This window comes from Eurypyga helias, unplaced genomic scaffold (assembly GCF_000690775.1).
Source record: "Eurypyga helias isolate BGI_N326 unplaced genomic scaffold, ASM69077v1 scaffold15545, whole genome shotgun sequence".
Classification (NCBI taxonomy): Eukaryota; Metazoa; Chordata; class Aves; order Eurypygiformes; family Eurypygidae; genus Eurypyga; species Eurypyga helias.
The window spans coordinates 16,054-41,469 of NW_010250969.1; the positions used below are offsets into that span (position 1 = coordinate 16,054).

Below are 25,416 nucleotides of genomic sequence, written 5' to 3' on the forward strand. Positions count from 1 at the left end.
AGCTGATGCTCTGACAAGACTGCAGTGAGATGTAACAGAAGCTCTCATTAGAAAGAAGGGTTGGGGACAAGTATCTAAGGGCAGGGAGAGAACAATGTGTGCTGGGTGCTCGAAGGAAGTGGAAACTTTTAATGGAGGGGGCTGAGAAAAAATGATGAGGGTAGCAGCTGTGTAGAAGAAATGGAGCCTCTTAAAAAATTAATAAGAAGATGAACTGGTTATCACCTCTGAAAATAGGGAGTTGTTGAACCTGTTACTGTTTAAACAGGCCTGGGTGTGAGATGGAAAATCTTAATTTTCAGCCTTAGTATCTGCAAATCCTGCACAAATTGGGCTTCAGTCTGTCTCGCTGAAACTACTGACACACAGATGGCCTCTTTTGTGGTGAAAGGAGAAATATTTTTGTGATTACTTTCCTTTGGGTCCTTGCTGACAGTTTTATTTGACTGATACTTTAACTACCATAGAAATTTAGGGTCCAGACTGAATTGATCTTCTGTTGCACTAGTGTCAGCGTATATCCAGATGATGTTTCAAAACAAAGCTTATGCATTTAATCTAAGTGTACCGTAGTCACACATTATTTTACCTATTAAGTTAGCCATTAAGTTATGAATTTGGAAGTTCTCCAAGCTGTGTCTGTCTGAGTGCAACTGTAGATACCTTATTTTTCTTACAGCCTAATTAGGAAGGAAGTCAAGGCACTATGGTGTTAAAAGGTTTGGCTTAAAAAAAAGGTGATTCATTTAGTATTATTAGGATTCCTTTTTCACTTATGGAAAACACTTGCCTGTAGGACATGCTAGACTGGCTCAGAACAGTGGTTCACATCCTCAAAACGTAGCAAACTAGATAATTATGAGTATTTGGAATATTTATATTACAGGGATAGGATTTTTTTTTCCCCCAATTGACAAGTAGTCATTGAATTATGCCTTGAAGTATGCTTAAAAGCTTACCTAGCGTAGGGAGTATTCCATTAATTTTTATTTTATGATTTTATTTTGTATACTAGGATTTAGAGTGATTAGTGTTATATTTAATATATGCTTTTGGAGGAAATATCTGGAAAAGAAAATGGTTCTGTATTTCCAAAAATTGCATTTGAAGTATTCAGGTGAGTGTATAATCTGTATTAATTCTCTCAACATCAATGAAGTGTACCAGAGGAACTTTTTTAGATTGCAGTTGCTGTTACTATGGAAGAAATGGGAGAGACACTGTTAATAGAAAGCTTTCAGCACCTGTAACTTAGCAGTTATTAGAATACTGTCACGTTACTACATTTTGACTTTTAAAACGTGACTGGTACATAAGAAAGCATCAAATAACATACTAACTGTAATAACAAATCACAGTTGCAGGATGTAGGACTTGATACTTGCTGCTGGGCTGAACTGATGAGTGTGGCATCATGTGGTTCCTTTTCTTAACGCATTTACGTTTGACATAACGTGTATATTGGCCAATCAAATGGTTTGAGTCACAGGCACATCTGGGGTTAAAACTAAAAGGTGGTTAATGAGGCTATTAGAATACATAGTGTGGTCACAGAGTGCCCTCTCCAGGGCAGGATGTTCATTTATAAGAGACTTGAGGAAAGAAGTGGTAAAGTATGGATTTCAGCTTTTTTTTTTTTAAACAAAAGTTGATATTTCTTTGAAACAGATTGTTTTATAAAAGATTTTTAGTAGACATTTGTCTTTAAGGTGTTTAACTACTGTAAAGCCAAGTGTAATGTCAGTGAAAAGTAGAGTGGAGTCCTGACACAAACCTTTATTCGATAGAAGCATGTTTTATTGGGAAGTGTACATCATTCAATCACCTGAATTTGTACTTCAGTTTTACAATCCCCACCTCCCCACCCCTCCCAGTTTTCTCAAATCTCATTATTCCAAAAAGATATGTCACCTTTCTTACTTTCGCTTTCTAGAATGCCTTCTTTCAGATGATAATTCAACTACTAAACATGTCAGTCACCTGTGCTCTACCATGTACATGTGAGCCCTGCTGATGCCAAAAGTAGTTCTTGAATAGAAGAACAGAATATATCCTGAATTATATTTAATAAAAAACACTGAAATTTAGACTTGCTTGAAATTTAGCACAGGCAATGGCTAGCTCGTGTCCATACGTGAATTGGGAAGCTGGTTTGGTTACTCCATGTTTGAAAGATGATTGCTGCCTTTCCCCTCACTTTGCATTCTTCAGAGAGTCCCACTGAAAAGAAGTTTTTAATTTATAGTTCCCAGCCCTCTTTAGGACTTTTTCCCAGTATCTGTTTCCTTTCTTTTCTTTTTGCAGACTTGGGACGTTAGGTCCCCATATTAGAGGTATGTCTCAAACAAAGCAATAAGGAGCGAGCTGAAAGAGCGTAGCAATGGTTTTGAGTCTACGTACAGATCTTTACTTGACTAGTCTTTGACTCCACTCACTCAGGAGGGCACAGTTTTTCGTAAAGCATTAAGCTTGACAAGCATGTATAGCTAGCTCATTTGCCTGCTGGAGGAGATGGAGGGCAGGGAAAGCCAATGTATCTAACCACTACTCTGGTGTCAACAGCAGAATTACATTCGTGGAGCCAGAAAGGGATTGAATATACTAGACCTCTTCTGTTTTTTCCCCTGCCCGAACTGTTACTATAAGCAAGGTCAAGACAGATTCTCACTCAGATGTTTTTTCGTAGAGAGCTTTGCAGGTTCCTTGCAATCCTTTTTCTAATGTACTTTGTTCATTATTTTTAAGGACCATTTTTAAAGATCATCCATTCGATAAACACTTCCATTATCAGAATTTCAGCAGTTGAGGTGGTTTCAACCAATTTGGTCTTGGATAAATACTTAGGTGGTTTGTTTTTTTTTTTCATTTGCTTAAGGGATCATAGAGTGATCCAATTCTTTTGTCTACTGTCCTCTTTTGCCACCAGCCAGGTCTGATGTGCTCTGTCATCTGCAGTATGTGCATTTGCCTTTTGGGGACAAAGGTGTTTTTTCATTTGCGTGCCCATTCCCTTGACATGCTCCTGTGACCTGAGTGAAGTGATACACTAGGGAAAGTTCAACACGTGAGAACGTGACTCCTGTGAGAGAACAAAATGACATAACCAAGTTCCATTGTGAACAAAATGTCCTTAAAATGCAGATGTATGCACACAGACTGTACTCAAAATGTATCTGGGTTTGACTGGATTCTTTTTATGCTTAATAGCTATTCTTCATAGTTTTTAGACTACTATTTGCCTTAAAGGGATGCGTAATGTATTCAAAAATTGCTTTAATAAATGAGTTTATCTTTGTTAGCTGGATTATTAAGTTGAAAAAATGTAATAAACTTGATTAGTTTGGGAAGCCAGGGAAAGCTTGGCCATTTGAATCTCTAATCCTATTAATTAGATTGTGATTGGATTAATATTTGAAGTGCAGTAGTGTTGAAAAAGAAGTGCTGGTCTCTTCAAAGGGAACTGCATAAGTAAGGAGAACTGCATGAGCAGTTAACTCCGAAGAGATTTTGGGGGTTTATCAGCTTGTTTCTGGAAATATATTGCAGATCCAGGACTATTAACGCAATACTTACCTTCCAAAAAAATACAGTGTTATTTTTGTTGGGTTTTTTTTTTCTTTTTGCTTAGAATCCCTCATAAAATCTCTTTTTGTCAATGGAATGTTTTGGTTACTGCAAATCACGTTGTGTTGCTTTTTTTGTTGTTAATTTGGCTACTGTTATAGAGTAGAAAATTGATACTACTGCAAGTAACTGCAAAGTATCAGCCTGTTGAGAGTACTTCTGCACGTAGGTGTAAGAATAAAGATGAGAATTAAACCAGAAAATGAAACTGAACAGAGAAGCCTAAACACAGTCCATAGATTAGAAATGAAATGAAATAGACTTTTCTGCAGCTGAGGTCATTTGCTGTTTCTTGAAAAACAGAGATTGAAATGATTGCAAAACACCTGTATGAAAAGAAGTGTAGAAGAATGCAACAAAGGTATTTCTGCACAGATACATGCAGGTAAATGAAATTATATAATAATTCAGGTGTAGCTTGTGTGTGCAGGAAAGAGAACGTCAGAATGATAGAACAAATAAGGGCAGCTGGGAGGATGAGGGTATTCCTCTGACGATGGTAGTTGGGAAATACAGCTGCTGTCCTGTTTCATTGACTTGCTGAAGACAATGTAGCTCGGTGAATAGATTGTGGGTGGCTACTCTTAATAGCCTGATCCCTGTGGAACCCTGCAGGAAGCTTGACATTGAGTAAGATTGTATTACTGTAATTCCCTGATTGCCTCTTTGTGCAGTTAGAGCATTCAGTAAAGATTGTAAATCCAGTTTCTAGCCCTAGTGGCCCAGGAGTGTGGTATTTGAAGGATCTGTGCTGTTCTGAGAGGCAGAAGTGATCTTGGAAAATGCAGAAACCATATAAAATAGTCTGGGGTTTCTTGGACTAAGGCAGAGGCTAAATTACTTACGTCTTGTAAGCTTTACAGATAAATATTTTGCCATCAAAGTTAGGTTCTAAATCCTTGGTGGAAGTTCTGGGTTTGGGACCCACTTTCCATTTAAAGCAGGAATTACTTTTAGCTCTTCCATCTTTCCTGTTTCTGTGTAGGCTTATGTTTTTGGTCACTGCCTTGTCCTTACATTCCCAAATTTTAAGCTGTGACTGAGAAAGTGCAGGGAAAAAGCAACGAATGTAGCTGCTATGCAAATGAGGGATTATGCTCAAAGGCTAACAGAAAACTAGTAATAAGCTTGTTTTCTTATGCTCTGCCTGTGTTCAGTGAAGAGAGGGATGGACTTCTCTAATGGTCAGTTCTGAACACCTAAATAAGGCTTCAGCTTTGAAACTTTGTTTGAGCTCATCTGTTTTCATTGTCTGTGGGGAAAGACCAGTGTTTTTAAGGTTAACCCAACTTCACATTGGCAAGGAATTAATTGCTTTTGAATAAGAATCTCTCAGATTGTGCATCATGCAATAGTGATGCCTCTAAATGCTGCAAAAGTAAATTTGTGAACACTGAGTGTGGCCTTCTGAAAGTAAAAGTACATTTTGTACTGAAGTACAAATCTTCATGTTTCCAAAGGTATTGTAGCTGGGTGCTTCTGATGACTGAGCTTTAATAACAGAGTATGGGCCTGGGGTTTGTTATTATCTTGATTATGTAACTCTAACGATCTTCAAATGTCTTTTAGCAGACAGCTCCTACGCTAGCTTCAACATTTCTTTATCTTGGACTTAGCTCCTCCATTTGAGAGTTTTGTTTATCCTTGTGCTATGTTATATCTAACTGGGATTGAAAAACAAACTTTTTCTTATATAACAGTGTATGATGATTTTTTGGGTAAGTAATTTCAAATTCAAATTGTGAAACACAATTTGCTATGAGGACACTACTTCAGGAGTGAAGTACAGTCTGCTACTAACTTGAAGCTTTCCTGGCAGTAAGGAAATGTTCTCTACCTGAACATCACACTGATGTATTAGAATAGCTGGGGGCCTCTTAGCATGGAAAATCAGAAATGCAGATGTAGATAAATTGTAAAGAAAAAGATGTACATGAACAGAAAAGAAGTAGATAAATGGATAATTTATAAATCATAAATATGGCAGGAAAGTCCATTTTACATTTTTAACTGTAGTAGAAGGATGTATAAAATGCTGTCTTGAATAGTAATTCAGACTTACATAGCAATGAAAAAGCAAAGGGAGTGACTGAAAAATATAAACCAAAGGAAACTTGAAAGTAAAATGAATTATGCAAATTTGGGATTGAGCAATTTTGAACTGGATTCTTAAAAAGTCTGGACAAATGAGAAGGGTCTACGTGTGTGATTATGTAGCAGATCAGAAAGAAGTTACAGGAAGAGAACTGTAAAGACCTCTCAGTATTTTTTGAGCTTAATTCTGGTTCAGTTATTGCTGTGGAACCACTGCTATATTCCTGTTGTTGGATATGTAGCTCTCTTCTTGCTTTCCAGACCACACATGATTTCATGTAATTTACTCTGCTTTTTAATTTTTTTTTCCTCTGTGTCTTACAAGAAGAAAGGGTGAATTTTCTATCAAAATTCCATGCAAAATGATTTTCTGTTTTAATTAAGATTCTTACAAGCAACTTCAGTTGATATCAATAGTGATTGTGGAGGGAATAATTACTTTTCAGAAGCAAGATGTGTATGTTTTTGTTTCTCCCTTGGCTAGATTCCTTGCCCATGATATTTTGTGGCTCTCATCTTGGAGAAGGGCTAAAATTTAGCCCCTTCTTGGCCCATCAAAGCAGACTGCTTTGCACAGCTGTTTGTACATCATACAAATACGTACAATTATCCGGTAACGTTCATGTACTTTTCTGTCTGACTGATGTGTGCCTGCAGCAGTTGTGACAACCCGGCCTTGCTTCTCTGGGTGTATGCTGGAAGTCCTGCTCTGTTCTGCATTTTCACAGGTGATGGTGATCTCTACACTTTTGGAGAACCCGAGAATGGGAAACTCGGATTGTTGCCTGAACAGCTGAAGAACAGTAGAGTCCCACAGCCTGTACTGGGAATTATGGAAAAGGTTATTAAGGTCGCTTGTGGTGGAGAGCACACAGTGGTGCTGACAGGTATGCGATTTAACTGGCTTTTTTTACAGCCCTATAACTTAATCTGTAAACTCAATTTACTTTAAAGAATTTACATCCCACTGAAATGTAAGATGCTGTAGTGATCCTAACTGGAAGACCATTGCACATCAAGGAGGTAGAAATCCACGTAACAGTTAAGCCAAGTGCAGGCCTGTGCTGCTCATACGGTGTGATGTTCAGGCCTGTGCTGCGCGTGTCCCTTTGCTGCAGGATGCAGTTTGCCTGGTAGCTGTAACAGAGGGGCTTCCAGCCAGCTCCTACTTGCTATTAGTGGTTACACCACCTGCGTGTCCTGGCCTTTATCTAAAACTTCAGCAGCAAGTTCCTGTGTGAATGTCCTTTATATTTGACAGTATAGATGATGGGTAGAGTTGTTTTGATTGTAAGAAAATCCTGTAAGAGCTCAAATGACAAAATGGGGTAACCTTCCACAGATGGGATGTGCTTAGCATGCTGTGCCTGGCTGGAGGCCTGCTCAATTCCACACAGCTCAGGATTTCCAACATCTGAATGGGATGCAGGATTATTGATACTATCTTCTTTTTCTTTATAGTGTTACCTCCAATAAGTAGCATTTTAAGAGATACTTTACAGAGTCTGAATGCCTTTCTTACTGTATTGTAACAAGCCTGCGCTTCCTCAGGCAACACAGATGACTGATATTTCTTTCCTCTGAGAAGGTTGAAAGTGGTATTGGTCTGCGTATGTGTGTGTAAATTTAGAGGAAAGATTCCATTCTGTAGTAAATTTAAATGGCCCTGAATATTTAGGAAAGAATTTAGGAAGTCACTTTTCAAGTAGCTGTCTATTAATAGTGATGGAGATACACAATCTACTGGATGCCTAAATGGATTAAATACCTATTTTGTGATACAGAATTTACCCATGACTTTAAGCAGAATCTTTAACATATGTATAAAACTAGTACAGATATTGCAAGTTATAAAAATCACTAACCACAACTGTTATGTATTAGTTCACAGGGTTGTATGTATGGTACTTGGAAGATGAAATGTGGTGTATATTACTGTACTGTTAAAGAGTTATGTCCCAATGGTAAATTGGCTTTTCAAAGAGGTACGTGCAAAGCATTGCTAGCTGTGTATTTCCACAAGTTCTATCCTGAACTGTAGTACTATAGAAGCAGGAAAGGGGACTTTGCCTTTGCCCACAGATGATTTAAAAAATACCAGCTTTGGCTTGTAGTGAATTACACAGCTGTATAATATGCCTGTAATTCATCTCCTACCAAAATGCAGAAACTATAAAAACAAGTATTATGTATAGATATCAGTCCTTAAATCTGTATTTTGAAAAAGCTCAAGTGATCTTTTGTCAATTTGGTAGAGTACCTTCAAGGTTATGTGACCAAAATTTCTAAAATATAAATTGAAAATCTAACTGAAATTGTAAGTAGTATGATGTGGTATTGTACTGCAAGCCACTGGAGAAAAGACCTGGGGGACCAGGCAGAAAAGGACCTGGGGGTGTTGGTCAATGGCCAGCCGAAGCCAGCAGTGTGCCCAGGTGGCCAAGAAGGCCAACGGCATCCTGGCCTGCATCAGGAACAGTGTGGCAAGCAGTAGGGAAGTGATTGTGCCCCTGTACTGGGCACTGGTGAGGCCGCACCTTGAGTACTGTGTGCAGTTTTGGGCCCCTCACTCCAAGAAGGACATGCTGGAGTGTATCCAGGGAAGGACGTTGAAGCTGGGGAAGGGTCTGGAGGAAAAGTCTTATGAGGAGTGGCTGAGGAAGCTGGGGCTGTTTAGCCTGGAGAATAGGAGGCTGAGGGGAGACCTCATCACTCTCTACAGCTACCTGAAAGGAGGTTGTAGGGAGGTGGGTGCTGGTCTGTTCTCCCAGGTAACTGGTGATAGGACAAGAGGAGTTGCATCAGGGGAGATTTAGGTTGGATATTAGGAAAAACTTCTTCACTGAAAGAGTGGTCAGGCACTGGAACAGGCTGCCCAGGGAAGTGGTAGAGTCACCATCCCTGGAGGTGTTCAAGGAATGTGTAGACGTGGTGCTTGAGGACATGGTCTAGTGGGTATGGTAGTGTTGGGTTGCTGGTTGGACTAGATGATCCTATAGGTCTTTTCCAACCTTAGTGATTCTGTGGGGAGAGTAGCGTGGGAGTGATGTGCTGGGAAAGGTTATGTGTAATGATGAGTCAGTCTGCAAGATTCTGAGTAGGTTAAAACTCCTTTGGGAAAACTATGAAGAGGAAATAACAGTAACCAATCCAGGAAATAATGCAAACATTTGTCTACATTTCAATGCCTTTGTCTCTCTTCTTCCACCAACATACAGTCTTACCCTGGCAGTGTTCTATGTCATAAAATAAATTTCTTTACATGAAATCAGATTACCATTATTAGAAAAAAATCATCATAAAATTTGGGCCAGCAAATATATAAATCATAACATTATTTTATGGGTTATAAAGTGAAGTTCTGCAGAAAGAATTCGATTAGCATTATTGATTACTTCTTTAACCATAAATCTAAAGCCAACCAATAGGTATTTTGTTTTAATGGTATTTCATGTGATAAAATTTCATTGTAACAAATGGCTGTCACAAAGATTTAGTAGGAAGATGTACACCTGAGTGAAATCTGTACAAGAACTAGGACAAAGATGCAGAATATAAATGCTGAAATACAAATACAGTGAAGAATAGTGTCTTAGTATGTAAGATTTACTTGTCTATGGAAATAGGTTTTGTAATAGAAGGCAAATAAGAAAATCAGTGCTGGCTTAGCTGGTAGTTGATGATCAAAGTACTGAGTGCCAGAAGACCCAGTTGAATCAAGAGAAGAGGAAAACAATATCCTCCAACAAAACCAGTTTTTCTAAAGGGTAATAGTTGTTGCAATAAGAGTGAAAGGTCAGATAGATTTTTTAAAAATGTAATTCAGCTATTATTAATAGGCTATTAAACAGGTATGAAGTTCTGCCTAGCACTTTGAAGAAGAAGAGTAGAGGATAATGGAAATACTGTGTCAAGTGAAAGATACTTTGTCTGGAGTGTTGACATGCAGAAATTTTTCTGACTCAAAACAAAATTTGGGAAAAATACTTGGGGAAAAAATTGGGAAAAGAGATAGATTTGGAGACTGTAATCATTTTAAAAGTGAGCGTAGCATTGTAGTGTGGTGCATTGTAGGTCTTGCACCAGAAACTTAACTTGAAATCAGCACTGTAGTGTGTGTTGCATCTTGAGATGAAGTGGCTTGACCACAAATGGAGAATTCTGATGAGGGTTATATCTTTAAAGAGGATCAAAAGCATTTATACCTCTTTTAAGCTCATTTTCATAAACTAAGAATGTAGTACAATTTTGAAGAAATTCTGAGTTTCATGTGTCTTCTGTGAAAACAGGTGCTGTTTGGCTTTAGTAATACAGTATATCCTGATGTGGTTTTAATCTTTTCAGGGTCTTTCCAGTTTTTCAGGGTGTGTCATTTCAGTCTTAAAAAATAAGGAGTGTCTTGACTATTGTGTATTCCCCTGTTTCATCTATCATTTAACACAGGAATGGATAGGAGAAAATGTCATAGGGAGAAGCTGTTGCACATCTTGGCTCATTTCTTGTCATCAGTTCTACTTAGAGTTTATCAAATTAGAAGAAAACATAATCCAGTTATCTTACAGAGTTTCTTCCTGACTCTCATACATAATTTGTCCATTCCAAAGCACTTCATTTGATTTCTTCTTTATGAGTGTCTTATGTATTCTGTTGGCAATTCTGTATGGTAAGAACCACTGTTATCTGGGTTATTAAATCAAGCTACTGTTTGGAATCTCTCCAGCATGTATCAGAGTAGAAAGTATATATTAGAAGAGTTCTTTTTTTTTTTCTGAAACTCAAAAATGGGAAATTCATTTTTTTTCACAGAGAACAAAAAACTAAACTGTTGAGAGCAACGAGTAGGAAAACCCCTTTAATTTAAAGATACAAAGTTTTAGAAATGTTGAGTATGGTACTGGAAACCATCTTCTTTACAAGTCTTATTGTTACTTCTGCCTTCAATATTTGCAGTTGTTCTGGAGTGTAAGCAGAACAGAAAAATTCTATCATGCAAAAGCTTTCTCCCACTGTAGCAGCACCAACCTGTTCATTTCATGATGACAGTCTATCAGCCAGTTCAAGAAGATCATATCCTCATCCCAGATGACTTCTCTCAGAGACTAAAAAAAAATGCATCCACTACGCAGAATGCTTGCAAATGTTTCCTATTGAAAATGAAAGCTGTTGGTATCATCACCTCCAAAAGAAACATGAGACACCAGAAATCCCAGTTTGCATACTTTTTCAATAAAGCTTTAAGAAAAGTAGAATAACAATAACTTGTGAACCTAGAAATGGGAGAAGAAACATGATTGAGAGTGGCCTTAATATCTTCCATTTTTACAGATGATGACAGATCCTCTGGGAATAATCCTCTCTGTGAAAGGATATATTACCTCCTTTTATTCCCTCAAGGGAAGGAGAGCAAAGATCTCTCTTCAAAGGAGAAAGTGAAGCAGTCCTTTGAGAATAGATTGTTTGACATAAAAATACAGCACATCAGTGCGTTAGAATGTGAAATGTTGGATTTTTCATCTTCTGACTCAAGGTCTTCTAAAAAGAAAAGAAAGTCAAGATACCCTTTTGACAGAGAATGAAAAGGATAAAATAACTCTACCTTTTCATGACAAAACTAACTGTTCAAACCATATAGGATTTTGTCTAGATTTTTTTCAAACCATTCTTAACTCTGTATACTATTTATAGTGAAATCCCCAAATCCAATTACTAGCTCTGGTAAAACTGAGTATTGTGTTGACAGTTTATTTTTATGCTAACATTTCTCAGCATAAAGTGTTTAAAAATAAAGCTACAGTAAGAGTGAATAGCCCATTGACATAGTAGTAGTAGTAGCAGTGATACTGCTACTATTAATTATGTTCAAGGGAAATGAGTCTGTGTGAAAAGATAGAAACATACCTGTCTCTTTCTAGTTTTCTTCTGTGTATTTTTAACTTGGTGTGTAGTCTTAAATACGTAACAAGGAGTGCCTGAATCTTAAAAACTTGCTCAGAGCTCACTCATTTCTTTCGGCAAATAGCATGTGTTAAATAATCTGACAGCTATATAGATTTTTGCCTAGGACTATTTTATTTACAGTGACAACAGTCCTGTAGGTTAAATAGCTGTTACATACTCCAAAAAGATGCTTGCATAGGTGGAAGATAGACCGTTACAGGGAAATATGCCTGTCAATCCCAAAAAGAAAAAGCACAAAGTGAAGAGGAAACAGTGCTGCTTCCCCCATGCTGCTGTGGTCTCATGTCTTTCCTCTCCCCTTGTACCCCTCTGGTGCTGCCTTGACCATTACACAGGAATCTTTATCAGCAACCCCCCTCCCCAAACCTGGCTTGCTGCACTGAGCTGGCTCACCACATAGCCAGGTGGACAGCAGAGACAGTGCAAGTGGGGACTGAAGAGATAGCACGGGCGAGCTACGTTTCATTTGTCTCATCCAACCATGTCCTTACTGGGACTGAAGACAGCAAGAAGGTGACAGTGGGGCTGTATCCGCTCTTGGATTCGTGCTGTCAGCAGATTCATTTGTAAATTCAAGCTCAGAATGATGACATTCACCTCTGTCATTTTATCACTAGGCCTGTGAGGTTGCTTTGCCAGAGACTTCTCTTTCTGTACTTTTTATAAAGACAGATTGGAGGAAATACCACATTTCTAAGTTAGATTGTTACTTAGGTTTGGCCTCACTTCTGCACCAGAGCAGTGTATCATTTGAGAAGGGTACAAGGTTTTTGTCTTCCTATGCCTTGATGGTTGACTAACCAGTGAATTTTAGGAGGAGGAAAATTTAGGTGTCCCTGGTCTATAGGGGCTGTAGGAAAAATCATTCTTCTTATAAAGGCACTCTAACTTGGTTTTGGATTTCACCATTCTCCTCATTTTCACTAGAAATTGGGAAAAAAAATAATTTCCTGTACTTTTAAAGTTACAATTTGAGAACATCTCCCTCTAAGCACAAACACCTTTAGAGGTCTAACTTGTTTAGGAAAAAGGCAGTGCATGTTTCAAGCTAGGATTAAAGGTAATATGAAAAACCTCCAACTTCACTCAAAATACTTACCTGAATCAGATAAAGCCATATAGTTTGAAAATTATAAGATTCTTCCAAAGAAGTGTTAAGACAAATGCAGTACTTCTAAACAGAATTTATGGAATAAGCCATTGACTAAATGAGACTTGTTGTTAGTTAGTTAGTTAGTGGGTTGGTTGGTTTTCTTGGTCGTGCTGTCGCTCGTGGGACTTGCTCAGACTCTGCTGCGATCCCTCTCGAGCTCTGACTCCCGACCTGGCTGTGTATCGGTTGGCAGGTGTTGAGCGATCGTACCATTTACTTTATTTTCTATTATTTTAATTACTTATTATTAGTAGTATTGTTAATATTATTAGTATCGGTGTTTTATTCATTTATATACAATTATTAAATTGTTCTTATCTCAATTGACAAGTTTCCTTGTCTTTTCCTCCGATTCTCTTCCTCCACTGGAGGGGTGGGGGAGGTGAGCACATGGCTGGCTGGTACTTCCTTGCTAGACAAGGTTAAACCACTACACTTTCAGGAGTAGTTTCTTGATTCTTACACAGAAAGTCTAAATGTTACAGAAAAATTCTTACTTCTTTTACTTTTTAAAGTGGTGCTTTCTGGCACTGAGTTTTCCAGCAGAGGGAGCTTCACTGTTAGGTTTAGTAAAAAAACAGCTTTACTGAATATTTTTCACCTACAGTCTGAAGAAGTGTGAGACTTTTTTTTTTAATGGTGTGAATTCACGACATCTAAATATGGAACAATTTAAAGGAGTAGAAAGGGCAGAAAGAACATTTCCATGCGTAGTGTTACAGTATTTCATCATGGTTCCTTTGAATCAGAACGTTCAGTAGAAGTTGGTAAGCGTACTATGGTAGTAATTCGGAACCTGGTATGTTCTCTGCTTTCACTTTCCCTGATAGGAGTGAAGAATTAGTTTGGGGAAACAGTAACATAATTTGGTTTTAATATTTTTCCAGTCTGTGGCTACTCTGAGAATTTGGTCGCGATCTGGCTCCCGTGACACAAAGAAGTGCTCAAAAAGCAAAGATTCTCCATCATTTGTTGTTCCACGCATTCAGCTGTGGGTACCCATTCCTCTCTTGCTTTTGGAGGTGTTGAGATTTTTGACCTGATGGCGCCTGTGCAGCAGGAGCAGAGATGCTCTGCACGGTGCCTGTGACAATGATGTAATGATACATTGCTCCCAAGTCCCGGTTCCCAAGTTCCCGTTTTTCATAATACATTTTAATTAGTACGTCTCCAGCTTTTACTTTGTTGCCTATGTGCAGAAGAAAAAGGGACAGGGAATAAAATTCCAGGAAAACTTCTCCTTTTCCCAAAAAAAACCTTTGCATTTCCTTTTTCAAGCATGATCTCATCAAGATTTCCAAGCTTCACAGTCTTCCCCTGTTGTGGTGGAGTGCCAGAGATGGACACACCAAGAATCTTTATTGCTTTGGAGAAGCTCTCATACTTTTTCCTGGCACAGACAGTCCATTAAATGGACAAAATATAAATGTGGAAAGATGATTATTCTGTCACAAGATAACACAATTATAGTGTTCTCTGCATATAATGCAGGGCCGATTTAGTAGCTGTACAGAATGAAACCTATTGTTATTGTTACAGCCTTTTCTTACACACAAAGTACTATTGGTTGAAAGGGGTTTAGTCTGTAGGTGCAAGTATCCAAAAATTAGGGTGAGACTGTTCTAATTGAAAATGCATATATATGTAAACACTGTAGTCTCAAATTAATTGCAGTGTGTAAACTCCCATGTATATTTTGTTAGCTGATATTTTGTCTACATGTGATCAGTGGATTATTTTGTAGTTTTGCTAGAAAATATACTGCATATTCAGTCATTCAAAATTCTTTTCTGTTTATATTTTAGTGCTTCATTGCCTGTGTTTTATTTTGGTTTATTTGTTTCTTAATTGATATATTTAATTGATTAGTTGGTAAGTTTTTTAGTTGGTAAAACATTGCTCTTTTGAGGCTGATGTCATTTGACTTTCACTTGGCTAACAGAAAGTAGGTTATAATGTATATATCAGTATAATTGGTCCTAACTTTGCCTGTACATTTTCAGAGACAGATGTATATACTTTTGGACTTGGACAACATGGGCAGCTGGGACATGGTACTTTTGTTTTTGAAACTTCAGTACCAAAGTCTGTGAAACACCTGAGGAGGCATAAAATATGTAACATTACATGTGGGGAAAATCATACTGCTGTAATAGCAGGTATGTAAGTGAAAAATTCTGAAATGCACTTCCAGTGACTCTATTACACTGTAGAAGCTTTCTTTATAAAGTGAGCAGTAGAAGAAGACATATATATACGTACTGATTCTAAAGCTTAAGTGAGCTAGTGAAAAAGCCAGATTTGATATTAGAAATTTCTGATTCACAGCCATGCCATGCATAGTTTTGTGCATGATATCTCCTGGGGAATTATAACCTCATAATCATGCCTTGCTAACAAGTATTCTTGTTTAGAAGCCTTTGGTTTGCTATACAGTTTCAATCTTAGAGTTTTGGTTTGGGGTTTTTTTCCCAAGATTGTCTAGACTAACTGTAATCTCCGACAGTACTTTGTCTGAAAAAAACCCACATTTTTGGATCTTATTCATCTTTTGAAAATCTGAAAAGAATTGTTCAGGTTTTGCTTTTGGAAGAGAAATATTCCTTACTTGCATGGCCTGTTTGTTTGTAATTGTTTTGTCATAGTTTTGTGCTGAATCTTTGTTACTAATAACATCCCTTTTTTTCCATATATACAGAGAATGGCCTCATGTTTACTTTTGGAGATGGACGACATGGCAAGCTAGGACTTGGAGAAGAGAGTTTTACAAATCATTTTGATCCCACTCTGTGTTATAATTTCTTGAGGTTCACAGTCCTTTTGGTAAAACTGTTCATGGTTCTCAGACATCAAAATGTTTATATTTTCATGAAACACGTTATTAAAGAGAGTTGAAATCTTGTTATAGACTTTTTTTTCCTACAATATTTTATTAGTAGACAACACAAATTGAAAGAAGAAAGAAATTTTATTTCACACTGTTCATTTAGTTTAGAATGTACTTGGCTTGGACTGCACATACAGACTGCTTTTTAGGGTTTTACTCAGCAGTGTTGTGCTACAGTGTTTTGGTCTATCGAGTTGACAGTAGCCTATAAAATTAAATATTTGCTGCTCTTAAATTGTTGACAGTAGGGAAGAATAATATCTGTTCCAAAAACACCAGAGTGACATCTTTTTAATTTTAACAGTTATTTGTACAGTGGGACATTTATTAAATCTTAAGAAAATTTAAGGAGTTGTTTTTTGAATCCAAATAGGATGAGAAAGGAGAAGTACTATTTTAAGGGCATTGTTTTCATCTATTTCCTGAGTTGTTTAAGAAGTAAATATCACAGAACTGCTAGCATCAAAAAAGCAAACATGCCTCGGGATTGAGCAAAATCTGGGACAAAAGTCTGTGGCTCACTTGTCTTTGTTTACTGGACTTAGAGTTTAAGGAATTCTTATCAGAAATTGTAAGGGATTTAAGTTTTTTAGAAAGTGAAGTGTCTGATTTTTATGTAACTATACTGTGTCTTTTGGAGGGTGTAGGACTTTGCATTACATTTTGTGGATTTTGTGTTCAGGTATCTAGGTTTGTATCACTGAAGTTACCAGTATTGCCTACATTTGACTTTCATCAAAATAATTAGCTCAAATCCCTTCAAAATCAGTGGAAATAGCTTTGCTTTCTTGTGTCCCAATAATTTGATAGACCTATCTTGTGTTCCGGTCAATGTAAATATGTTGTATTTGAGGAAGAAGTAACGAACGTAGATCGCTAGTCATTACTTACTCTAGTTATGTACTTTTATCTTGCTAACATCATTAGGAACTAAAGTTGAAGCAAATTAACATCTATTAGTTTTATTATATGTTTTTCTTATAATCCAAGTCCCTAGAGATGATTGTAAGAAAATAAGATCCTTGTACTGATACTTGCAAATGAAATCAGCAGACCTTTTTTGGCACTGTAGGTTGCTTGTGGTGGTTGTCACATGCTAGTTTTTGCTGCTCCGAGACCTAAAGGATCTGAAGAAATGCTCCTAGAAGATTTACATGAGAGCTGTTTGACTGCTACTATCTCTAAAATGGGTGAAGACTCACTACTAATGAACACCTTACAACTAACATCAGCACGAATGCGACGTCGAGAAAGGGTAAATTCAGAGGTGTTTACAGTTGTCATACTGGTTTTAGGAAACAAAATAACTTTTCAAGCTAAAATCACAGCATATGCCAAGCAGATAAATATATCTCCTTAAAATACATGTTTAATTTAAACGTATCTCCTTAAAAAAACTTGTTTAATTTAAATGTGTAAAAAGAAGAGTGAGTTACCTTCCCTGGTCCCAAAATGGATGCATGTAAAAGTGAGTTATTGGTCAGATTTTACTTGTTTGTATGAAAAAGACTCAAAGTGGTTTTGTAGTTCCTTTTACTCTAAAATGTAGAACCTGTTCCTTTGCATTTTTAAAAATATCTTAGAAATTAAAAAAAAAAAAGACCAAGAACCTGACTCTTTTTGGTGTTCCCTTTGAGTCCTTGAACAGATTTAAGAAGTTCATAGTTTATAAAAGTATCAAAGTCAAAGTTTCACAATCAGCTTAAGACAGTCCTAAGATCCTGTACGTAAAATAGTAGTTTCTTCTCCTTTATCTCCACTACACATTCCTTGTTGTTTCTTTAGCAGCACAGTGAGTTGGATCAGTTCACTCACCTCTCTGAAAACTAACTCAATCACAAAACCACACTGATTTTTTTAAAAATATATTGAAACTGTGGATTAAGTTAACTCAGTGTGGATTGAGAAACTAGTGTTTTCATTTTAAATAAAAATCAAAGATTCTTTTAACCTTTGTCTATACTTTAGGACTACATGAGAGTATTGTGTAGAAATGACCTAAAATGTCCCACTACATCTCTGAAATTTTTATAAATAATGAAAATATTCAAGACATTTTCTTTTGTGCTTGTCATACAAAATTACAGTGCTGTATCACCAACGAGAGGAAAATACCACTGTTAAGCATGAGGTTGCTTACATTTTATTCTTCTGCTCTTATTCTCAATATTTTTTTTAATCTTCTGAAGGAAAAATCACCAGAACAGTTTGTTCGAATGGCACAAACTCTGCCTCCACTGGGTCAAAGCCTCTTAAAATCTTCATTGCCTGTGACTAGCAACACTAGCCCACTCTGTTTTTCTGCAACAAGTCTTCCTAAAGCTGAACCTGTGAAGGATAGACACCATGGAAAAGGTGAAGTGTCCTCACATCTTGTTCCTGTTTTCTGAGAATTACATAGTTTGGCTCTCATCATTCATAAACAAATGTTGAGTTTGAACATGAAAGGAGGTTTAAGTTCAGTCTTACCTCAAGAGGGTCTGGCAGAATACCGACATGAAAATTGAGAAATGCATACACGAAGAAAATTTTGATTCATGTTTGGAAAATGTGCTTAAAGATTTTGAGGAGGGTTAAGTGAAAGAAAAACTTCTGAGTTGTACCTGAGGTTCTTCAAGGCTGTATAAATATGATTTTACAAAAATACTGTAAGATTAGTAACCACTTTCTCCATTTCCACACAAAAAATAAAGAATTTCTGGAAAAAAAAAATTAGGAAAGACAAAGGAGAGACCTTGGATAAGAAAGGAGATCTACTGATTCTTAGAGGAGATTTCTTCTTCACTTGAAAACACAGAAGTACGCCTCGCATAACTAATGATATGCAGTACTCTAGCTAATACAAAAGCCTGGATAACAGTGATACTGATTCAGTGCTGGACTTTTGCGTAGATTCTCTAGAGCAGTGCTGAACTACATCTGGGTTCCTGAGCATGTGTGATTTCCTGGGAAGAGCAGTGCTGAAGAGTGCAGAATGCAGTGCTTCTGTGGAAAAATTAGCTCAGATTTATTGGACAGTCAAATCCAATTTGAAAACAATTAATTCAGTTAGAATTAAGGTGATGATTTGTAAAGCTGCCAGGATGTCCATTAGTATTTCTGGTTCCAGAAGGCAGTGCAGTGAAATTTGAAAAGCCTTTAGAACCTTCTGAGGCCTAATACCTCAGCTTTTGTGCCAGATGAAACTGGTCTTGTATCTGATGAACTTGAGGTAAACCTGAAAATCTTATATGGATATATTTTTATGATGCTGCAATAGAGTTAAACTCACTGTCTGTCCATCCATTACACAGATAATGTGCAGTGTAGATAATATGACTGCAGCTAATTTAGTCTAATTGGTACACTGCTATTAAAGAGATTAACCAAAAGAAGCTTTGTCCTATGTATTATTTATGCTGCAAAAATGGTCAGAGATCTAGACTGCGCTGAGGCCAGATTGTTGTATTGCTGTATTGCTGAGTATTAATGTTAATACTGATGAAAAGGAGGGGGAAGTGTTTCTGCTGTGTCTTAGGCTGGGGAAATAGGGAATATTAGATAATTTCTGTTTTACAAGAGTGGGGCGTTCTGTTTGCTATAAATGGTTTGTTGCTATGGTATTTGTTTACTTCTCCCTATTTTACCTTAAAGAAAAGAATCATCAAAAAGAGAAACCTGGTGAAGGCTCTGCAGAAGATGATTCAGATAATGAAAATAGTGACAGAAACCTTGGAGATACAACTGACATCCTAAATATGGTAATATATTCCACTAACGAATCTGATTCAATCATTTTTATGCAGGGGAAATAAAAAGCAGCTAAATAATGTTTCAAATTCTAGTACAGAACTCCTGGCTAGTCCAGAACATCGTACATGGCATCAAGAAGTACTGACATACTGTTAAAGGAGCATGAAATGTCATGTCATCGTTTTCCAGTGCTAAAGTTTGTTTTCATTTTACAAGCAATATTGTAATAGGAGATTGAAGCTGTTCAAGTAGTGCAGCCCCTCCACGTGTTTTAGCTTTGGGTATCAGAAAGAAAAAGAAAAGGACAGTGGATACCACATGGTGATCTCTGTCTCTGACCTTCCTCATCTTGATATTTCCAAGAGAGAGAACTGCAGGAAATGAAGGAGAGCGCTGTCTTTTCCTGTCCCTAGAAGAGCTTTTTCAGTACAGGTGGATCATATTAAAGGGAAGACCAAAATGCAGACATTCTGATTATTTGGTGATCCCCAAGCATGTTGCTACGTATTTCTTTTATTTAAAAAACATGTTCACCTTGTCATTTGTGCACCTTTCCAAAACATTTTGTTCTTTCAGCAGATATGGCCTGAACACAGTGCACTGGAAGGAGTGTTGTTTTTTGTCTTTTTTTTCTTAACTTCAGTGGAATGGAAACAAATGAGCAACTCACTGTGGACTCAGCTTGGGATACCTTGTCAGTTATGCTGGAGGGATTGCACATTTTACAGGAATTATTACGTGTTTTTACTTATCAGTACTTAGAGATTTCACAATCTGTTTGTGCATACCATTTGTTTAACCATCATAAAACTTTCTTTTCATTTACAAGAAAAAAGAATGTTTTCAGATATGTTGCACAACTTGGCCTTCATTATAATTATATAGTTTACAGATGCATTATTTATAACATATTGCACACTTTTTGTGCTAGACTTCCTTCTCCTCTTTGTTTTGTACCCATTGTGAATCAGCTTCAAAACATTTATCAGAATGAAACGGTAAACTTGGAAAAAAGTCTGTCAGGTAAACTTGGTAAAATACAAATTAAAATTATTGCTTTCCTTGAATCTGAATGAAAATAACCTATTACAGCATAGTTGTTTCAATTTTTCTAAACTGTGGCAACATACATCTTATTGAGAAGTGTAACAAGGGAAGGAAAACCCTTTAATATCATATTGGTGGTACAAATTCTTGAGAGTCAAAAACCAGAACTGTCCATGCTCACTGTGTTGACAAAGAATATGGTGGTTAAACCATAAACAGTTAACAAACAGCAGCAGAGAACATTATCCTGCCATTTGGAGTATATGGGAAGGGGTGACCAAAATCTCACTATATTTGCTCATAGTATTCTACATTGCCTTGCCTTTTGTCTTTTTGATGTATGTAGAAGGGATAAAGGCATTAGATTCCAATTAAAATTTCTGCTATGTATGGTTTCATCAAACATGTTCTTTCAAGGCTGTGGTATCAAACTCGATGGCAAGTCGGAGGTTGTGGTGGTAAAGGAGTAAGGTGGTGTATTTGTAGCCACAACTTCTCAGTGAGTGGAAGGTGGATCTAAAATGTGCTGGCGGGCTGTAAGAGAGGCCGTGTAGCTTTCAGCCTCTCCAGACAGTGTAGATGTTGGCATCTTAGCTGGTTTCCACTCTCTCTTTTTACAAGCAGTAAATGAGCGAGTGGAAGTGAAGCAGGTGAGTTGAGTAACCATACAGATTTGTCTCAGCCTCACTGTGCAATAATGTTAAAATGTTCATATAATCGTTCTGTTCAGAAGAATTAGGCTTTGATGCTGCTTTCCCTCTTAGTTATATTTATTTTTTTAATAGAGATGTTATTTTTTGCAGACACATGCAATGAAATTGAATCCCAGTGACCAGTCCTTAAAATTATCACCGCTGCAAAAACAGAAGGTACTGTACCTAATGCTGTATTTATATGTACACTTATACCGATGTTTAAAAGATCTATAATTCTTGCATTATCCTTGTACTTTATTGTTTTGCTTTGAGTTTTAAAAAACCTAGACAAATTTTATAGGCCTCCTCTTGCTAATTTTCTGAATATCCATGAGCTGAAATTCTAAGAAGCTGACTGAAGTCAGAGAGAATGTGTGCAGGCACATAGAACTTCTCATATCCAGCATAGTTTGAGATGACAATATATAATACTTCACCGGTTTAAGGAACAAGAGTCTATGATATACACCTTGTAACTTGAGCTGATAACGTACATTTCTACAGGGTTTTTTTAAATATTAAAGTATTTTAATTGAATTTTGGGACACAATGTAAGCAAAGATTTTCTTTACAGATACTCACCATGGAGTATATTTAAAGGAGCAATAATACAGGTTTTAATTATGAAATTAAAATACTTTTGTATTCTCTTTCTATGTCACTCCTAAAGTGATCCCAGCATTTCAGCATTTTAGTATATTTCATAATATTTTATTTTATATTTTAAAAATTATTCTGCAGAATTTTTTAAATAAGTGTAAAACTTAAAGCAGAAAGAGAGCAGATTTTCAGACTTCTTAGAGAGAGCGTAACAGTGATTGCATCTGAAGATTCCCCAAGGGGAAAGGTGGAGGAAGGTGTGAGAGAACTGTAGTTCTTTCCTTCTGTTTTCAGAGGCTCACGCATTGCATGTGCTCTGGCTTATGGGACATGATACTGGCTGCACAGTTCTTGCTGCATTCGCTTTGAGTGCTTGGATAGTGAAACAGGCATGGGTGTACATTTACCATCAACAGAATGTTCCATTCTTCTGATACGTGCACTTGTAAATTCATTTCATGTGAAATACTCTACCTTTTATGCCAGCTTTTAGTCCTCTTGCATGAATTGTTTCTTTTCTTGTTCAGATGTTTTTGTAACCTTTTTCTTTTGCTGTCATGTGTCCTTAATGCTTTCCTTCTTTCTTTTTAATTTTCTGCTTCTCACGTGGAATAGAAGAACAGTAAAAATGTGAAACTGAAAAGAGATGGTAAGGGTGGGTTGAAAAACAAGGATTCTGATTTCATGAAGGAGGGCTCAAAATTAGACTCTAGCTCTTTACAAAAGCAGTCATCAGTTTCAGAGCCACCGGGACAAGATTTAGAAAAAAGTAGTGCCTTTGTAGGGAAGCTTGCGGCCAAAAAAAATACAATGAAAGGTAAATCTGAGCGTGCACGAAGTGTTAGTACTTTGAAAAGTGGTGTTCAGCAAATTACTGGAGACAAATGCAGACTAGGGAAAAGGGAAAAAGAATATGTGGAAAATCTTGAATTTGTCAGAGAGGATGTAAGTTACAATCTTCCCACTGAAAACCAAATTCTGACTGAAAAAACAGATTCTTCCAATAAAAAGTCAAAAGCTGTTAAATCTAAGCAATCCCTTAAAATAGAAGTACTTCCATCTGCATCCAGGGATCAGCCCCAGACAGATTCATTAATTGTACAAAAATACAATCCTGATAAGAGGCAAGGAATTCAAGAAGCAATAGAGAGTCAAAACAAAATAAAAGATGTTGTTGAAAAATCTGATAAATGTGAAACAATGTGTGTCAAAGGGGAAGAAAGTAACAAAGAGCGAAGAGGTTTAAAAGAAAAGGATCCATTTGTGAAACAAGTAGCTGTAACTATATCATCATCTTCAACTGAGGAAAGTAGTAATGATCTTGCAAAATACTTACGTAGGAGTAGGGGAAAAGAAGAGGACTACTATGCAGGCAGAGAGGTCCAGAAAGCAGTGAAAACAGCAGAAAAAGTGGAAGATTTGGACTTAGAAAAAGAAGACAGTGAGATTGAGGAGATGCAAGCTACAAACAATGAGAAAGGATATGTTGAAGAAACTGATATAAAAAGCGTGAATGAGGAAGAAACAACCTCTGAAGCTCAATCAGATGAAGACAGGCAGTTAGAAATTAAGAATGAGGAGGAGTGTGATCAAGAGCAGGAGAGAGAAGGCAGTGAAAATTGTGAAAGTGAAAAAGAAAAACTAGATGAAACAGTTGACAGTGAAGAGGAACTGGGGAAGGAAGAAGAGAGTGAGGTTAAAAACGATAGTGAAGTTTCAGTAGGAAGAGGTGAAGACAAAGAGGAAAAAGATAATGAGGAAGAAAATGAAAGAGAGGAATCACAGGCTGAAAGAGACAGTGAGAATGAGGGTGCAGAAGAGATTGAAGAGATTAATCATGAAGATGGCAAAGAGCAAGAAGATGAGGAAGGGAGGTTGATGGAGGAGGAAGAAATGCTGAGTGAGGGAGAAAAGGAGGATATGGAGAAGGAGGACTGTGCAAAAGAGGAAAATACTGAAAAACAAAAGGAGGAACAGGTTAAAGGTGAGGGAAGAGATGAGAGTGAGGAAGGAGGTGATGATAAAGAGGGGGAGGAAGAAAAAGAGGTAGAGGCAGAAGAGGAAGGAGAGTATGAGAATGAAAATGAAGAAGAAAACAATGAAAGGGAGAATGAAAAAGACAAGGAGGAAGAGGAGGAGTTAGAAGAATCATTGGCAGAGAGGGAAGAAGAAGAGGTATCTGAAGAACAGGAAGAAGAAGATGCAAGTAGGAGGACTAAGGAGGTGGGAGAGGATGGAGTGGAAGAAGAAGGAGAAGAGAGGGAGGATGAAGTGGAAGAAGAAAGAGAAGGTGAGGAAGGGGAAGGAGCAGAGGCAGAAGCAGAACAGGAGGAGGGGGAAGAAGATGAAAACAAGGAAGAGGAGGAGTGGGAAAATGAAGAAGAAGAAAGGCAAGAAGAAGAATATGAAGAAGGAGAAGGAGTGGATGAAGATGAGGGAGAAGGGGTGGATGAAGATGGAGGAGAAGACATGGAAGAAGAAGAGGGAGAAGGGGAGGAAGAAGAAGAGGGAGAAGGGGAGGAAGAAGAAGAGGGAGAAGGGGAGGGTGAAGATGAGGGAGAAGGGGAGGAAGAAGAAGAGGGAGAAGGGGAGGAAGAAGAAGAGGGAGAAGGGGAGGAAGAAGAAGAAGGAGTTGAGGGAGAAGAGACTGCAGATGAAGGAGAAGAGGGAGTGGAAGAAGAAGAGAGAGAAGAGGAAGAACTAGAAGTGGAAGAGGGAGAGGAGGAAGATGAAGGGGAGGAGGGAGAAGAAAAAGGGGAAGAGGAGGAGGAGGAGGAACAAGAAGGGGAAGAGGGAGAAGAAGGGGAAGGAGATGTAGGAGATGAGGAAGAAGATGATGAGGGAGAAGAGGAAGAGAAAAAAGCAAAAGGTAAAAGTAAAAATTATAGTAATAAGCTTCCACAAATGAAAAGCAAAACCAGGAAGCCAGAGAAGACAGAAAGGACTGCTTTACCAAATAGGTCTAAACAAAAAATGAAGTCCAAACAGCATGTAGCAAATGGTTTACATAATTCAGAACAATTTTGGAACAATGTGCTACCTCATTATTTAACACTGAAGTAGCATAGGCTACTGGAAACACATTTTAAGCCTATTCAGGAAACTTTGGAGCTATGGCACATAGATTTTTATCAGTCAGAATATATTCTTATGCATATACTTTAAAGTGCCAATTTCTTGAAAAAGACTGAAGAAAGTGTTTAGATTTGGGAAGCTTTTGTGGGAGAAATCATATATATTGTTGATGCATGCATTTACACTGTCATCTTTATCACGTATGACATAGTTTTAAAAAAAATAATTGCTGAGGAGGCAAAATGTGTTTGCCTCTTAATTAAATTATAATGTCATGCTGACAGCATGAATAATACATTGTAATATTTGCCTTTGAATCATATTTCTTAAGGTAATACATCAATTGTAGTTGCAGGATAGCTTGTTTGTTAATGTGCCTTATATGAAAGGAGTGTCAGTAAATTATCAAAGATACATATTTTTAAATTTGGTATCACTCCATATTCATTCCCTCTGCTTTTCTTTTATTCATATATTGGTAAAATGTTTGAGTACTCAGCATAAATTAAAGAAAGGAAAATTTGCCAAATTTACTTGGGTCAGATGGGAAG

General features: G+C 37.3%; 1 protein-coding gene across 1 annotated transcript in view; it reads left to right on the forward strand.

Annotated features, from left to right (window-relative positions):
* RPGR (retinitis pigmentosa GTPase regulator) overlaps positions 1–24,853 on the forward strand; it is a gene marked incomplete at its 5' end in the record, with an annotated part of 40,400 nt that extends 15,547 nt beyond the window's left edge. Inside the window, 10 exons of the mRNA XM_010151861.1 lie at positions 6,447–6,605; positions 14,833–14,988; positions 15,528–15,652; positions 16,789–16,971; positions 17,906–18,071; positions 19,350–19,456; positions 21,299–21,364; positions 22,406–23,375; positions 23,436–24,631; positions 24,686–24,853. Of these exons, the coding sequence (XP_010150163.1) occupies positions 6,447–6,605; positions 14,833–14,988; positions 15,528–15,652; positions 16,789–16,971; positions 17,906–18,071; positions 19,350–19,456; positions 21,299–21,364; positions 22,406–23,375; positions 23,436–24,631; positions 24,686–24,853 (3,296 nt within the window). The remainder of the gene's footprint in view (positions 1–6,446; positions 6,606–14,832; positions 14,989–15,527; positions 15,653–16,788; positions 16,972–17,905; positions 18,072–19,349; positions 19,457–21,298; positions 21,365–22,405; positions 23,376–23,435; positions 24,632–24,685) is intronic.
* Positions 24,854–25,416: the final 563 nt, after the last annotated feature.